The 16,510-nt window shown below is 51.1% G+C and overlaps 3 protein-coding genes and 1 non-coding gene across 4 annotated transcripts; all 4 read right to left on the minus strand.

Annotated features, from left to right (window-relative positions):
* Positions 1-120: 120 nt before the first annotated feature.
* Positions 121-2,633, minus strand: rlig1 (RNA 5'-phosphate and 3'-OH ligase 1). The gene is made up of 7 exons (XM_068739156.1): positions 2,544-2,633; positions 1,986-2,103; positions 1,818-1,913; positions 1,607-1,723; positions 1,161-1,358; positions 419-588; positions 121-340 (listed from the first exon to the last, which is right to left on the minus strand). The coding sequence occupies exons 1-7, from the start codon at positions 2,631-2,633 to the stop codon at positions 149-151; spliced, it is 981 nt and encodes a 326-aa protein (XP_068595257.1). The 3' UTR covers positions 121-148.
* A 670-nt stretch (positions 2,634-3,303) lies between these two features.
* On the minus strand, positions 3,304-5,674 carry lyve1b (lymphatic vessel endothelial hyaluronic receptor 1b). The gene is made up of 6 exons (XM_068738876.1): positions 5,608-5,674; positions 5,139-5,301; positions 4,583-4,722; positions 3,961-4,332; positions 3,773-3,851; positions 3,304-3,469 (listed from the first exon to the last, which is right to left on the minus strand). The coding sequence occupies exons 1-6, from the start codon at positions 5,672-5,674 to the stop codon at positions 3,304-3,306; spliced, it is 987 nt and encodes a 328-aa protein (XP_068594977.1).
* Positions 5,675-11,651: 5,977 nt separating this feature from the next.
* Positions 11,652-15,737, minus strand: eif4g2b (eukaryotic translation initiation factor 4, gamma 2b). Its single transcript, XM_068739512.1, has 14 exons — positions 15,654-15,737; positions 15,441-15,551; positions 15,181-15,363; positions 14,902-15,043; positions 14,672-14,817; positions 14,468-14,575; positions 14,043-14,165; positions 13,516-13,620; positions 13,068-13,283; positions 12,731-12,989; positions 12,443-12,647; positions 12,161-12,369; positions 11,916-12,037; positions 11,652-11,826 (listed from the first exon to the last, which is right to left on the minus strand). The coding sequence occupies exons 1-14, from the start codon at positions 15,735-15,737 to the stop codon at positions 11,761-11,763; spliced, it is 2,079 nt and encodes a 692-aa protein (XP_068595613.1). The 3' UTR covers positions 11,652-11,760.
* On the minus strand, positions 14,254-14,422 carry LOC137894527 (small nucleolar RNA SNORD97). Its single transcript, XR_011105515.1, has one exon. It is a non-coding gene; the product is annotated as a small nucleolar RNA SNORD97 (small nucleolar RNA).
* Positions 15,738-16,510: the final 773 nt, after the last annotated feature.

A 16,510-nucleotide genomic window follows, 5' to 3' on the forward strand; every position in this document is an offset into this window, starting at 1 on the left:
GTTACTGGACGTACCAGATCTTCGATATGCCCGTTTCTTCCAGAGATAGATTGACTTGCAATGTCAAGCAGAAGAAAGTTCTATCCAGCTTTTGTGGAACCCTGCGGAGGTGAAAACGGCACCGCAGGAGTTCTTCCACCGGGGGGCATCACAGCCCGTCTTCTCCGTCTGGGTCCAGCTGGACGTCCTGCAGCCGACTGAAACGCCGTCCATTCAGTCTGAACAAGCCCTCACCGCCGTCGTACTTGTCCAGCATCCCGTCTCCGTGAACGACCACCGACGTGTCCCCGAGACGAGTCTCCCCGCCGGGCCACTTCAGTCCCAGGTGGTGGCGATGAACCTACCGGACGCCAAGTATCACACGGAAATAAAGCGATCATCTGTCTCCAGGTCCGAAACGGACCGAACCTCTGCTCACCTTCATGAGCATCCCGTCCTCGCAGTGCCAGACGATGCCCTCGACCCGGCCCTCTGGACTCTCCCGGAACCAGGAGCGCAGCTGCTGGAAGTCCACCGGTGGAGGGTTTCTGATTTGGACACTCCCGTGCGACATCAGATAGTGGACAGGATGCTTCTTACTCCCGAGGCCTGGTGGGGACACACAACTTTGTCCTCACAGAAACACTAAGAATGGAGGCGTCTGTTTCTGGTGCCGCTTCATCTCAGGAAGGTCGATAAACTGCAGGCCGACTCCGATCTGAAAGGAACGCCGTGGCCTTCCCGACAGCCGGCGTAGCTGTGAAACATTATTTTAATGATCCCAGGGGTCGGTAATTTGTTCCGCTCACAAATGCAAATCAGGATTTACACGGCTGATGACCTTGTGATTTCCTGTTTGTTCAGAGTCGATGGAAATATTGCATATTTAATGAGAGCATTCGCCACACAGCTGTCTCCCCAACCGGAACGCCCCATCCCACATGAAAATCGTCCCAGTTGGAATCATCAATATTAAATATCGTTACGAGACTACGAAATCGTATTTAATTCTTGAGCTGCTTCTGAGACGCGGGTCGTCCCTCTCCCGTGGCATAGGGGCAGACAACACCCCCCCCCCCCAGCAGCAGGGTATGAATCAAACCAAACCAAACCAAAACATGGCAGGAAATGAACCATAATCGTCCCAGAAGCCACACAGTGACGGCTCAGGACCTCCTTACCGTAAGGGTTTCCATTGACATTGGTTCCGATAAGTTCCAGCGTCTGTCCCAGGAGCTGCTCCAGCGGGACGGAGACGATTTCCAGCACGTCTCGGTCGCCCGCGCTGGGCCTGAGAACGAGCGCCGCGCCGCCCTCGTAGTCCACCACAGCGGCGTGCCAGCAGTGCTGTCTGCTTTCTCTCTCCACTGGAACCCAACCTGGATCGGACCAAGCGTCAGCTGCAGCGGGCAGAACAACTCGCCGAGCTCTGTGAGCTCCTACTGCTCTAGATGCTGCTCTCGACTGCTTTGGATCAATGTTGGTCTCCATGAAACATGAGTGGGAAAACTTTTAGATGCGCACAGACAGACTGGGAGCTTCTGTTTACCCCCCCCCCCCCAGAGAGTGAGGTAAGTACCTCAGCATATCGGCATTAATTGATTACGATTGGATTTCACTTCTCAACCTAGAATGTGTCCGTGCTCGTCGGGGGCCGGATGTCCGCTGTGGCGTTTGACTCTGTGGGCTGGGATCCACGTCTCCGGCACCGTCTTAAAGTCTTCCTCTACATTCCATGCGAACCCTGAGAAGGAAGCCCAAATCAAAAGCGGACAACCGCTGGCACCGTTGCCCACGGTGATGCTTCCATCCCAGCGTTGCTGCTGGCGCTCAGTTACCTTGGCAGCTCCCGTGAGACTGCTGATGCTTCCTGAACCTCCTCTCCGCCTGCTTGTTGGGTTTCCTGTCGAGTCGGGCCCACAGGTGAGGTTGTCCTGCGCGAGAACGACGAACCGCCGTTCAGTGAACGGTTTCCAGCATCACGCCTTCATTGTGACAACACTCACCTTTATGTTCCGTAACATAACAACAGGTGCCGTCTAGTTTTTCCGTGGCGAGGGCACGGCCGATGTTTGCCTCCAGAGCAACGCGGCTCACCCGTTCAGTAGCAACGACCTGAAAGCGCTGGAACACACAGCATTGAACTGGATTACAGCCATTCCTCTGGAAAGCAGCTTAGATGTGAGTTTTATGGGTGAAGAAATTGGCAGAATTCTGCGTGATTCGCAGAAATAAATCCCCTACATGTTATAGATCAGCTGATTTAGATACCGCTCCTGAATCAAGAACATAATTTTCATTTTTTTACTGATTTCATGTGGAAATCTGTCTTTCAAGCTGCAGAAATAACATTGGTGTCTACGTGAGTGCCAAGGGACCGTCTGCAAATTGCAACAGCGAAGAGAGACAGCGCTGGAGTGTCACCAAATTCGCTGCAGCCATCGACGGGCTCCTGTTGTCGTGTAGAACAGCATGTCCCAGCACTAAGGACATGTTTAGTAAATATTTAAGTAAAACCCAGCTTTATGTTCCACTATAAAGAAAATGTTCGCAGCTGTTCTCACCTGACTGTCTCGTTTTCGCGACTGTTCTTCCTTCACCTCCGTCACGAAAACGCACGCCATCTTCTGCTGGACTGAACCCAAACGCCGCATTTTGAATAATAAATAAAAATAAAATCAGCCGAAAATGGGTGCTTTCATTTCGTAATAGAGCGACAAAACGATGCTAGCGACGCATGCAACGGCGCGGATGTGACTTCTGGTCACGTGACGTCATTCTTGTTCTTCTTTCCGGCCGGTCAGCGCCACTGTGCGGTGTGGGTGAGGACGACACCGTCAAACTTGTGATTAAAAAAGTCTAATTTTTCAAATCTGTTTTGTTCGTTGAACTCAAGTTTGTGCCATGCTTTATTGCATCATGCTCAAATCACAGCCTTTATATATTTGTCCACAAAAAACTGCACCATTAACCAACATAAATAAATGTATATTCAACTTTTTAAGACCTTTGATTAAATGGTTTATATATTGATTTAACACTAGCTGTTTTCTACATGTATTAAGTAATAGATTAAAACATTATAAAGATGGAGAACTGACGCAGATACACTTTGGTCTCAACATGTATAAAAGAAATGAAAAATTAAGTAAAGCGTGCATTAAACATTTGGTTGGGTGCACATATTTATAATCACTTTGTAAAATACAATAACTCACTCCAAGCATCGATAACCATCATCTAATCTTAACCGATAACTGGCTGCTACACATTTAATCCACTTCAGACAAACCCTGATAGAAATAACAAAAGACTACACTGAGATCATCTCGAGTTCTCACACAGTGTGATGTCACTGGAGTACTTCCTGTCCAGTTCTTCTTCTTCATGTTGACTGTGCAGGTCCATCTCACTGTCGGTGTTCTTCCACATCTCTGTCTCTATGTCATCCGGCTGCTGCCCTTGGTTCCAAGAGGTGGATGTATCCCTTCTCCAAATACAGAGACAGAACTCCATTCGAAATAAAAATAAACAACAACCGATTTTTAAAAAAACACACAGAAGATGAAGTGTCCTATTACGAGCTATCGCTGCCTATAAGTGAATTATAAAGGCCTTCAGAGGAGGTAGAGCAGTGCACGGTTCCAGACTCTCTCCTCCAGGGTTAAATGAAATGTTTTATCTCATTAAATGTTTGAGCCTGAGCCGCTCTTTATGCTTCCAGTTATTAATGAAACATGCTCTCTATCAAAAGTAAACGTGTTTCAGACGGGAATCTACCGTCATGACTTACAGTTTGCAGAACCAGATCAATCCTGCAGCTGTGAGGAGAAGAAGGACAATGCCGAGGACGATGAGCGCTGTTGGTACTTCTGGAAAAACCAATAAACACTTTAGGAATGATTACCACGTTCTGGATAAAGGAATGTCTTGAATTCTATTTACTTCTTCACAACCAAAGGAAAAACATGGAGCTCTAACCTCCCAGAGAAGCCTGTGCAGGGTTCGCCGACTTCGGACTCGACTCCGAGGAAACAGAGAAATCGGAAGCGTGAACAGAAGCGGGAAAAGTAAAGCCAACAACAGCGGCGGGTTTGGAGGTGAAAATGTGAGGAAGAGGAGTGAGGTGGGTGGAGAGCGATGTGGGAGAGGTGACGGGAATCCCAGTTGGGTGTGTTTTGATGAGGAGATTAAAAGCTGAGGATGAAGATGTTTGTTCGGGGGCTTCTGTTGTCATTGGCCCGCCAGCAGGTGGAGGCCCGGTTGTGGACAAGGCTGGAGGTTCTTTGGTTCCGGTCGGAATGTGAGAGCTGCGTGGGCCCGTCGTTGGTTTGCTTAGAACTTCCTCTGAGTCTATAAGAAGCGTGAAAATAAGTTTACATCCACAACTGAATCACTTAACTGATGTTCAAAATGCCTTTGTGTTTGTCATCGGCACACACAGCCATGAGTGACATCATAGATGCAAAGTGATGACATCACAGAGTAAAGCAGTAAAGTCAGAGTTCACTGTTGTGAAAAGGGAACATGTTCAGGAACACAAGACATCAAAGACGCTGATTGATTCTGTATCGGGATACGGTATAAAGCCAATAAATGGTACCAGAGGCGTTGAAGCAGTAGACGGCAAACTTCATATCCGAGCTTGTGGACCAGGTCACCGCTCCGGTTTTTCCCTTCCCACAGTTCTGGTCTGCAGCCCGTCGTGGGACGACTGCCATCTGTTCAGCGATCCAGCCGAACCTGTCAAGACAGCAAAAGGAAGCGGCGATAAAATATAAAGCTCGGATCACATTGCGTCGGCTCGGTAGGTGAGAAACGGCTTTCAGGGGAGGATCTCCAGAGCCCGGTGGCTGGAGGTTGGGTTCAACACATCCAGATATCCCACTGGAGGCTTGAGTTGCATTGTGGGATACGTACGCATCAACCTGTGTGATGGGAGCAAAGGTGATGTCTGCTAATCGCTGATTAAAAAATGTGCGTCGGCAGACTGAAACTGATAACGTGACACCGCTTGGAGCAGATGGTACCGGTACTGCATCTGGTACCACTTATGAGGTCATCATTGGAGTTGGATTGCTAGCTGGCCTTGGCAGACCGTCACTAATGCTGAGACCGATGGATCACACCTGACCCGTCAACACACGCTTCCAGCCTACTTGCACGTCTGCAACCCGTGCTGCACCGCTCGCTCCATCTGGGCTCTTGTCGCCATGGTGACGTTCCGTAAGAGGCAGGCGGCTCTGGCGGCGGTGAAGTTGAAGGTATATTTCCCTCCGTCGATAAGCATGAAGACGCCGGCGGCTCTGGAACTCTGAGAGACTGGAGACAGTTTGGACAGATGGACACGAAGCTTCTGAAGGGTTCTGGCTCTTCACTTCCGGTCGGTGTAAAAGGGTTTGGACCCCTTCAACGCCGCACAGTACATGTTCTATACAGCTCCTTTAAATGTGGTAATTATGTGAGCATGCATCTTCGTGTTTTATCTCACAACAACCAAATGATATTTGGAATGAAAAACAACAGAGAGAGAGTGACCGGAAAAGATTCCCTGATCAATAAATAACATACGTTCACTGCCAAATGAAAGACGGTCGACTCGTCGCTCCATCGGCACAAACAACTGACCTTTCGTGGAGTCAGACGGCAGCCAAAAGCCCGCAGACGACAAAAGCAGGAACCACAATCTGGCCATGTTTGGTGCTGAAAGCATCCAACCGGAGCGGCAGAAGGGAAAGGACTGAGGGACGAGGAAAAGCTTTGGAGCTAACGAGCTGTGGAAGCGATGCGGAAACAGGAAACGGAGGTCAACTCTGCTTGATGCCCCTCTATGAGATAACACCCCCCCCCCCCCACCATCAAAACACAGCAAACCAACATCCAGCGCATCACAGCTAAAAGCCACGCCAGGACTTCCAGGGAATGTTACTGCAGGATGGCAAGAAGTGGGAACTTTAACTGGCGCTCTGAGGGAAGATGGACGAGGCCCTGCAACTGAAGACAGAGCTGATCAGACTGATCAGTCTGATCAATCCGCTGCCTTCACAGGCTGTACGGACAGAGCAGCGCCTTCACTTCGTTCGGGGTTTTCACCAGTTTGGAGTTTTTCCGCTTCACTAGCATCTATCTTCCTGACAGGCCGGTCGGAAAGGGAACTTCCTCCACGACGTTCCAGAGCCTCTTTTTCTTTTACTCTTACTGTAAAATGTTCTGTTCACACAAGGAAGAGGAGTTGGTTTAACATCAAACCCAAAATCAAAGCCGTGAGGAATAAAAATCAAATAAAACTAGAAAATCACCCTGAGAGCACAGACCTCGTCCAAGCAGCTCATTCCCCTCCTAACTGCATCAACACCGTCCACATGGTGATCTCAGAATGTAAAGGATCTAAGTTGGACCAGAATCAGAATCAGAATCAGAAGGTGTTTATTGCCATTGTCAGTGAGGGTTCAGACTAGGAATGTTTCTCAGTAATGACTGACCAAGACCCGTCTTCAAATTTGTATTCATCCAGATCCATCCAGCAGTTTTTCAGTAATCCTGTAACAGACAGACAAACAGAACCTCCTTGGAGGTATAATTAATTAATCTCGTATTGTTTCCAGCTGCTCCCTCTACTGGCCGCTGGGAGGAGGTGCAGGACCAGCAGGCTCCAGAGCAGCTGCTTCTTCTGCTCCTGCATTCCTATATCTTTGCAGACATTAAGCGGAAACTTGTCTTTGAATCGTATTTTATTTGTGTCATTATGGGATGTGTTTTGTCTGTTCTACCGGACTGCAGGAGCCGTCCTCTGTCCCGCACCGACATCCTCTCCTGTTACCCCGTGAATAATGGATGAGGCTCCGTGGATGCGGGTCACCCGGTGAACCCGGTGTCAAAATGAGAACGTTGGAGCCTCGCCTGATCTCACATCATCATCATCATCGCTACACTTACAAAGCGCTGCCTCCACAGGACATGTCTCTCAGAGCGAAGTCCCACATGGACCTGCAGATAGCCGGGACGTCCTCGCTGGACGGCGGCCTGTCCAAGTCTCTGAGCATGAGCAGCGGCAACGTCACCGGAGGCGGCCGGTTCGGGAACGGGACGGCGGCAGACGGCAAAGGGGGCCCCCCCAGGCCGGCCAGGAGACCCATACGGGTCGTCAGGCCGGTCAGCACCAACGGATCCTTCCTCCAGATCAACCACCTGCAAGGAGAGCTGGTCAGGAAGAGGAAGGTAAGGAGGAGGCGAGAGGAGGAGAGAGGAGGCGAGAAGAGGAGGAGGGGAGAGGAGGAGAGAGGAAAGTAAATGTATCTCTACCAGGAAGAAGAAAAAGAAGAAGAAATGGTTTGGAACTGCTCTCTCTCCAAGCAGTGAAGAAGTCTTCCTTCACCTCCGTAGAATACTTCATATAATAATAATTAATAGTTAATGTTCTATTCTAACGCCCCCCTCCCAGGAATGTGAGGATCTGAAAAAGGAAAACAAGTTCTTATCCAATGAGATCCACATGGAGCGGATGGTGATGCGCTCGGAGAATGAGCTGGCCATGAGGAACCTCAGGAACCTGAACCAGGAGCTGCAGGCCCAGGTCAAAGAGGTACGGCCCGACCCATGAACACCATCATACCGGTACCAGCACCAGGACCGGTTCTAACCCTGATTCAGGATCTGACATGAATATGTGGGGCGGTTTAACCTCGTCTGACACCGGAGTCACATTACAGACACAAAAGCAGGCCTCTCCTGTTTCCTGCCCCCCCCCCCCCCCCAGGTGAAGCTGAAGCTCTACCACAGCCAGCAGAGTGCGGCATTGTGCTCACAGGCTGCAGCAGAGGCGGAGACGAGCCGGTCCCTGGCCGAGGCCCAGGCCCTCGGGAGCCAGCGGGACAGAGACGCGGCGGAGGCCGACAGGACCCGAGCGACCCGCGAACTGCAGCGGCTCACCGAACACGTACGTCACTGCGCATGCGCACAATTTGACCCAGCTGACCCGATGCGTAACTGTAGTCAACAAACAAACAAACCAAAGATGAGCCGGTTCAGTGATCCGCGTCATCCTCTTCTGCCCGCAGGAAACGGATCTCCAACTGTCTCTGGCGCGGGCTGAGAAGAACTATTTTGAAACGAAGCTGAAACTGGACCGGGTGTCCGGAGAGAAGGAGGCGCTCCTGCAGGAGAGCCGGATCCTGGAGGGAGAAAGAGACGACCTCAGACTCAGGATGAGGAGGCTCGCTGAGGAAAACGGCCAGATCAAAGTCAGGTGGGCGTGTCCCCGTGAAAACACGCACGAACCTGCTCAGGTGCTGCTGAGGTTCGGCCCGGGACCCAGTCGAACCTTTAATGTCTGTTTTGTGCTTTTTGTTATTTTAATTTCATTTGGTGTTAAATGTGGAAACAGGTTCAGTGTCGTCGGGCTCGGGTCAGAACCACAGAACCCAAGTTCTGGTTCCCCTCTAATGTTTTCTCCAGCCGAGGGTGGAGCGTGAACCGTGACATCACGGCGGCGACACTGTAAACATTCCTGTCTACTGGTTCCGGTACCAGACGGACCAATGCGAGCCGGGGTGCAGGATAGAGAGCTGAGGATGATGAGGGGAGTGAAGAAGGTGAAAGAAAGGTGCACAATCAGAGTGATCCTCAAGACATTAAAGCAGCACGACCCGGTTCTGGGTCCAGGTGGTCCCTGTCCCGAACATCGAGAGACACCAGAACCTCAAGAAGATTTCAACCCAAACAGCTTGTTGCTTTTGATCCACGTCTTTTTGGTTTCAGGATGAATTGTTATTTTCAAATGGGAATGAGATGAGAACGTTGAGCCAAAGATGTAAGGACAACAAGGAGGAGGATTAGGGAATAATCCCAAATGGGAACGCCCGGGAGGTGACGTCATGCTTTGTGTTCATTCAGCGAGATGAATTTAAGGCTCAGAGCGAAGGCATTAGAGGAGGAGAGCAAAAAGTCCCACCAGGCCCAGCGGGAGGCCGAGGCCGGGAGTCGTCTGGCCGAGAAGGAGAGGCAGGAGAGGACGGAGGAGTGTCTCCGCTGGAGGGAGGAGCACCGGGAGCTGGCCGGCCGGTTCCGAATCCAAGAGGACCTGAAGGCCCTGAGGCAGAGCAAAGCGGTGAGAACCCGTCCGTTACAGCCACGTTTTTACTTCTGGGTTCTGTGATTCATTCTTGTCGTGTTTTTTTTTACTCACAGTGTCAAGTCAGCATCAAGAATTACTTCCTCTGCATGACGGAGAGCGACCAGAGAATGAAAATCCTCAAAAATCCAGACGGCACCCCGAGAAATTTCACGGTGAGATGAAAGAATTAGGATTCTGAACATGACTATAATTATACTCAAACTCATGACCCTCAAGGTGTGTGTGATTCTGTCCAGGAGGGAGACCCCGTCTTCATCTCCGTCCCGGAGTCCGGTCCCGACGAGCCTGAGAGCAGCTCGTCCAGGTATTCCTGCGATTACCAGGGGGCGACAGAAACAGGAAATCAATAGTCATTGATAGTTTAGTCCAGTGCTCCTCAATTATTTTCTGTTACGACCGCACTGGACAGCTCCATAGGATATAGGATATGGAGCTGTCCAGTCCTGATCCTGAAAGTGACGTCTTTTCCGCGGCATTGACTCGGGGAATGTTCTTTATCTTGCCCACTTCGGTTGGTTTTTTTGGTTTGTGCATGTCCATGACACGACAAGGTGGTGGCTTTTTGGTTTTGCTTTGATTTTGTATCGATTATCTTTGTTCCTGTGTGATGATTGCATTTGAATGGAACTTTTCCACATTATTAGATGTGTTCATTTATTCCCATCACAAACTTTGGTTCATGCTTATGATTGTTCGCATTTATAGTAAGGCTTTATCTCTAAAAACTGAATATTTTATTGTAGTTACTGTGGCAGCTAAATAGTTAAATAAAAAAATAGTCATTTAACAGCATGTTAAGGAGTAGTTACATTTATTTTACATTAAATTACATTCCATTGAGTTACATTTTTTACTGTTATGGTTTACATTTGGCCTTTGGAGGGCAAACATAATGCTAATGTGGCCTTTGGAGAAAATGAGTTTGACACCCCTGCCCTAGGGGGTCGCGCCCCACTATTTGAGCACCACCGGTTAATCAGATTGAAGAAAGAGTGTTTAATTAGACTTAATTCAAAGGTTCACGTATTAAAAAAAACAAAAAACAAAACCATGTTATTGATCATCTGAATTATTGATCCGACACTTATGGTGAGGCCCTTCTGACTTCATTTGACTCTCAGGACCACGTTCAGGGTCTCCGCCCCCCACGGCGGGAGGGATCAGGGTCCGAGTCACTTCGATGAGTTGCCTGCCTTCAGGGGAGACCGACCCGACTCTGCCCCCCACCGCAGAAGCAGGAAGGTGGTGGAATACTTCTGGATCCCGACCGACCAGGAATAACGTTTCAGCATCGAGGGGGGGGGGGGCTGTCTTTTTTTTCGTTGAGATGACAACATCCTCACGTTATTCCATCCTGAAACGGGAAGGAACGGGGTCTGGGAAAACCAGTCCAAATGCTTCAGATTGATCTTTTGGTTTCAAATTGAAATGCTCAGGATTAATAATCCCGACGTCTATATTCCTATTAAACCTACTTTAACAAGTGATTGATGAATGACTCGTCTCTTCAAACTCTCAGAACCCGAGACAATGTGTGACGCGCGTCCGTGCATGGCCGGCCACGTGAAGAACACCGTGCACGTGAAGTTGTGGTGCTCATGTACTGGACTTTTATTGATATGAAGCAATAATAATTCTGAATACCGCAACACGCGATACAAATCAATGACTGAAACAAACATGGCATCAGGGCACATCTCTTACGGTTCGGTTACAGGTGAAGAGGCCGATGACAAACCATCTGAACACTTTGTCCCATCACCAATTATTCTTTTTAGTTTTAATGATGAATTCATAAGAACAGGCCCGAGCGGCTCCGTCCGGTCACGTTCCCCAGGTGAAGGAGCCCAGAACCCGTTTCTGTGGGAACTCGTGAATACTAAACCCCTGAACAGGTGTTTCCCGCCAACGGGCGTTCCGTTCATCCTAAATAGCAAAATAGCGAAGCCTCGCAGGGGAAAAACGTCTGCTTCAATTCATTTATTGTGCAATCGGGCCAGGAATAAATCAAAGTACTTCAGCACGTGATGGTTCAGAAAGCTTAAAAACGAAAAGCAAAGGCCCATCTAACGAAGAGGTAGAAACAGGCGACTTGGAGACGTTACGGCGGCACAATCACTACTCTGAGAAACACGGTGACAAAGGAGGACGCCGTGATAGAGAAACGTGGCGAGGCAATCACAGCGGGAGCAGGTTTGCAAGGTGGACTGAAGCTCCACTAATATCGCCAGCTGATGCTTCATTATAACAGGACGTCCCGTAAGGAGATCACAAAGCAAGCCGCCGACAGGGTCCTAAAGTCTCCTTTTGTTAACGTCTTATACTTTAAACTAACTGTAGCGAAGAGGAGCCATCCAACAATATTTAAATAAAGGCGGCTCCTACTGGGAAAGTAAAACGGGACAAACATGCAGCGAGAAAAATAAAGAGCTACAGACTCAACAAGCGCAGCAACTCCCCCCCCCCCCCTCCAACCAGAATCACGTAGGCGTTCGGGACGCGGCGCCACACACGGGACGTCCGTCAGGCGCCAGGTCAAACGACGCTTCTCATCCTATCACGGTTTATTTAGCGAGACCAAAGCAGCTGATGGCGGCGGTCGAACGAAGCGTGGACTCCGATAAGATGAGGCTGATTCGCTTCGGGTCTCAATCGGCTTCCTCCTCTGACTCCTCCTCCTCCGCCGTCTCCAACCAGGTGAGCCACTGGTTGACCTGACAGGGAAGAAAGTCAATCCCAGACACTCCAGTGGGGAAACAAGGCTTTCCATGACGGACCCCCCGCTGGGACGCCACCGCTTTACCTGGAATAAAGCTTTTCCTTTTCCAGGGAATTCTTGGGTTATGTCTTCTTTCCATGCAAGGAAGGCTTCTTCTTCAATGATCTCCATGTCGTAGAAGTTGACAAAGTAACGCAGCAGCATGCCTGCATGGGAGACGGGGGGGTTAACGCTTGGAGAAGTGGCCCTGCCGCCTCTCTATGAACCTTCAGCACCCCCCAGCAACACAGAGCGGAGGCGTCCAGTGTGACCGTGTGGGGGTGCGCTACCTTTGGGGAACGCCGTGGCGTTGCAGTGCACCTGCAGGGCGTACAGGGCGCCGACCTGCAGCTCCGTGTGGTCGTGCAGGAACTTCTGCATGACCGGCTTGAAGGCCAGCAGCAGCAGCTTCTCCTGCTCCAGGTGCTCCTTGGAGGGCGCCGCCAGCTGCTCCTCGCTCTCCGCCATGCACAGCTCCTGGGAGATGTACTGGAGGAAGCTGGGAGGGACGGGCGCGTTAGAAACATGAAGCGTGCCGGACTCGGCGTCGGACCGGGAGCCTCGGAGCCTACCTGGTCATGAGGATGTTGACGAAGCCTTTATCGGTGTGGAGCTTTGGAGAGATGTTGTCTTTGATCCACTTGTATATGGACTGTGGAGACGGGTCTGCCTTTATCTGCTTCAGCAGCTCCTTCTCCAGCTTCAGCAGCGGGAACAGGAAGCTCAGGCCCTTCCCCTCCAGCACCTCCAACATGCGGTCCTTGTTCTGGTCGATCTCTGTCAAACAGAAGGGAGCCCGTTACCCAGAGGGGTCTGAACGGGGGGCAGCAGAGGGTACGCCTGTGGGCGGGACGTCCCACCTGGGAGCATCTTCTGCATGTTGACCCTGCTCTGCTGGAAGAGGTCGGTCAGCCATTCCCGGTCCTTCAGCTTGGCCGCCTGTTGCAGGCAGAGCAGGAAGAGGGGGAAATGGGTGCCGTTCTCCAGGGGGTGGGCCAGCTCCGCCACGCTCACCAGCTCCGCAATGACGGCCCGGGCCGCAAACTGGGCCAGGTAGGACTTCACCAGGGGCACGTCCAACTCGATCTTGGGACACTGGTCCAGGACGTTGAGGAAAGCCTGCGTGGGATGAGTTTCAACCATGTCTGTCGGTACACGAGCTGGTTCCCAGTCGCTGAACTGGGAATGTGTGCTTACCTGCATGAAGTTCTCTCCGGTGATGAGCCCCTCGGTGCGGAGTGTGTGGATCAGAACGCTGGCGTGTTCCTTGTCCTCATCGGGATGGTCCAGGGAACACACAATGGCCGTACTCAGCATCTCTGGCAGGAAGTGCTTGGGGGCCTTCATGTCGCGCACCCCGCCCACAGCTTCAGCCAGGTGCTTACTGCTCAGGTACGCCGCCATGATGGCCTCCTGAGGCCGAGAAGGAAGCACAAACACGGACACTCAGTCACGCTCGGACTGCTGGGACGGTTCTGAGCCACACAGTTTAAGGTTGGACCTTGATCAAGAACCAGGAACTAATATTTAAATCAGACAAAGGCACAAAGTGCCCCCCCCCCCCCCTCCCCTCCGAGCTTTCATTCCTGTGTGTGTCGGATCCGATCACAGCGGTTCTGTGAAAGAACAACAAAGTTCTGCCTACGGTCATCTTCAGCAGCTCCTCCCTGGCAGGGGGGGGCTTCTTGCTCGTCTTCTGAGGCTTCTCTTGGATGGGTGGCGGGTTGGTCTTCAGGCCAAGCTGTGGCGGCTGAGGAGGGGGGGGGGGGGGGTCCAGTTACAGACGGGTGTGGTTTAAACAGCTGCTGGTTTAATATTAGTCAGAAACTAATCACCGTTCAATCCTTTACATTTATACAGTCGTGCAGCTTGTGACGGTTATTTTTTTTAATACTGTATCAGATATCGTCACGTCGACGGACTTAATCTAAAGCTTGTTAGACTAAAACAACAATGTGATTCTTTATTGATCTACATTTCTTTTCCCTTTTTTGTTTCCTTTAATGTTAATGAGATACAATGCTACGCAGAGGTGCACTTATAACGCTTTCATAGACAAATGATACTCTTTATGGTCGCAGCGGCGTGAAATGTTTTCATCGTCCTAGAGGGGGCGCAACAGAAAGTAGTTGAGCAGCACTGCGCTAACCTAACGCGTCGTTTGTCCCTCACCTGTCCCAAAGGCGGGGTCTGAGTGCGCGGGGGCTGGGCACTCGGGGGCATCATGGCTGGGATCTGGGGCTTTGGAACCTGGTTCTTGTTGAGGGGGAATGACTGAGCAGGTCGGAGGCTGATCTGTGGGAGGACGTGTCGCCAGCAGAACACGACAGGATGAGTTCTTTTGAGCGTGAAATGGGCAGCAGTGGGGCTCGGTGGTAAATTCACACCCTCATGTCTCATAATCGCATTCAGTGGACAAGCTACCCATTTGAAAAAAAGAGGAAGAGGAGGAGAGACAGGACAGCTGGAGATGAAAGACAGAGCAAAAGGAAGCAAGGAGGTAGCAGGTTGTCTTCCTCAGAATAACGCGTCTTTTTATAATCACTGGGCATGAAGAGGACGACCTCTAAGGTCCGACCCAAAGGAGCCGGGTTCACCTCATCTGCATTGAGCTGTCCTTTCTTGCTGAATCGTGGAGGCAAGTCCTTGGACTGGACCTGCTGCTGGGCCATATGGTTCTGGTTCAGGAAATGCTGGTTCTGAGCCTAGAAAGAAAGACGGCACAGCGGGTTCACATTTCCTGACCCGCGGGTTGCAAGTCTGCAGAGAACCGTCGATGGCGGGAGCCCGACTGGACCGACCTGGCCGGACTTAACGAAAGACTGCGACGCCGCCGGAGGAACGATGTGGCCGCCGTGGCCGTTGAACAGCGGGTTGGAGCGATGGCGGCTCATAGTGGGAGAGTAGCGGTCCTGAATTACCCCCGGGCCGGTTCCAATCCCGCTGCCTGAGACGACACAATAAGATAACGAAGGTAAGCGCGACCGCCTTCGGTTCATTCAAAGAGCTGCGGGACGGCAGCGGGACAAACCCGGCATCTGTCCAAACATGTCGGCCAATCCGCCCAGAGTCTCCCGGTCCAGTTTCACTCTGTTGGGCATAAAGGGGCTCTCCAGGAAGAAGTCCATCCTCATCCCCTGAGACATGGGTGGTGGGATGAAAACGCCCAAATCCTAGAGCACAGCCGGCGGCGTTAAAGTGTTCAACGGCGTCAACGCAAAGGTTCTTCCGCAGCCCCGCCCACCCCCCTCTACTCATCGATCATGCCATAAAACGGAAGAAGCCAATCAGCGGCAGCGGCCCGACTCACCCTCACTGCCTCATGGCGGATCTGGTTAAGTGTCTTTGGTCCGTTGTCGATGAAAGCCTTGCGGGGGATCCAGTGATTTTCTCGCAGTTCCACTGTGTCTTGCAGCAGGAAGCGGATCCTGGCAGGCAACTCCTTGTTGTTCATTAAGGATCGCATTCGGCCAAAGTACTGATCCATTAAAGACTAGAACACAGAGGGAGGGGGTGAGGAGAGGTTCAGGCAGCCGGGCTTCACGCCACACGCGTGCTCCGAGCGGCTACCTTGGCTCTCTTGTGGTCGAGTCTTGGCCCCACTGTCCTCATTATCTGACAGAGGCATTCCAGATCCTCCCCCATATCCTTGAGCTGGACCCTCTTCTTCTTTTCCAAAAGCTTGAGAAAAGATTAGAAAACAAAAGGGTGGGGGGGGGGGCGGGGGGGTCACACAGGGTTCTGTAGGTGTTGGTGGCGCTACCACGTAAACTCAGCACGTACTGTTTTGATGCACTTATAAAGGATAGACTCGTGGATGAGGTCCAGTTTGCCAAGTTCCCCGATGAATTTAATATTGCCAAGCATCTTGATCTTGGCGATGGCACGCTGCTCCTCCTCCTCAGAAGTGAGCGGGTTGTCGTGTTTGTCGTAGACTGAAGCCAGACGGAGAGCAGACGTTAGCTGGCGGGCAACAGGAAGTAAACGGGAACAATGGAATGACGGGGGGGGGGGGGGGGACCTACTTTCAACATTTCTGGTGCGGTTTTCAAATTCATCTTGAAGTTTGGAAATAAGCAGTCTTCTGAAGGTCTGAAGAAAAAAAAAAAGAGCTGGGGTTCATTTCAAATGAAGGCTTCAGCTATGGTGAGACAATCAGAGGGATATCAGTAGTATTGATCAGGGGACGAGCGGAACCAACGGATCCTGCCTGAAGGGAGGGGGAACGACTCCACCCGAGGCTGGGCCGGGCTCCCAACATTCACACTCACCGTGCTCTGCTTTTGGGATGTTTGGATCTCGGATGAAGGGCCATCAAAGTTTGGTGCGTCCTCTGCCAAGCGCAGACATAGCTGAGCGTAGAGCGAGCTATATTTCGGCTCTTCTAGGGCTTTGTCTACAATCTAAACCGGTTGAGCGAGGAGAGAAAGCAGAAGCGTTCAGACAGGATCTGGAAACACTTCTCCGTCCAGCGGAGACTAAAACCGCTCAGAAACGGGCGCTTACCAGCAAGATGATTCCTTTAAGGACGAGTTTTGAATCTACGCCCGAGTTCAGGAGCTCAAGGCATAGCTTGTCAAACTTATCAGGCGTGAGTTTGTTGAGTATGCTGCCAAAAAATAAAATCCAGAAAGAAAGGG

This window comes from Brachionichthys hirsutus, chromosome 5 (genome assembly GCF_040956055.1).
Source record: "Brachionichthys hirsutus isolate HB-005 chromosome 5, CSIRO-AGI_Bhir_v1, whole genome shotgun sequence".
NCBI lineage: Eukaryota > Metazoa > Chordata > Actinopteri > Lophiiformes > Brachionichthyidae > Brachionichthys > Brachionichthys hirsutus.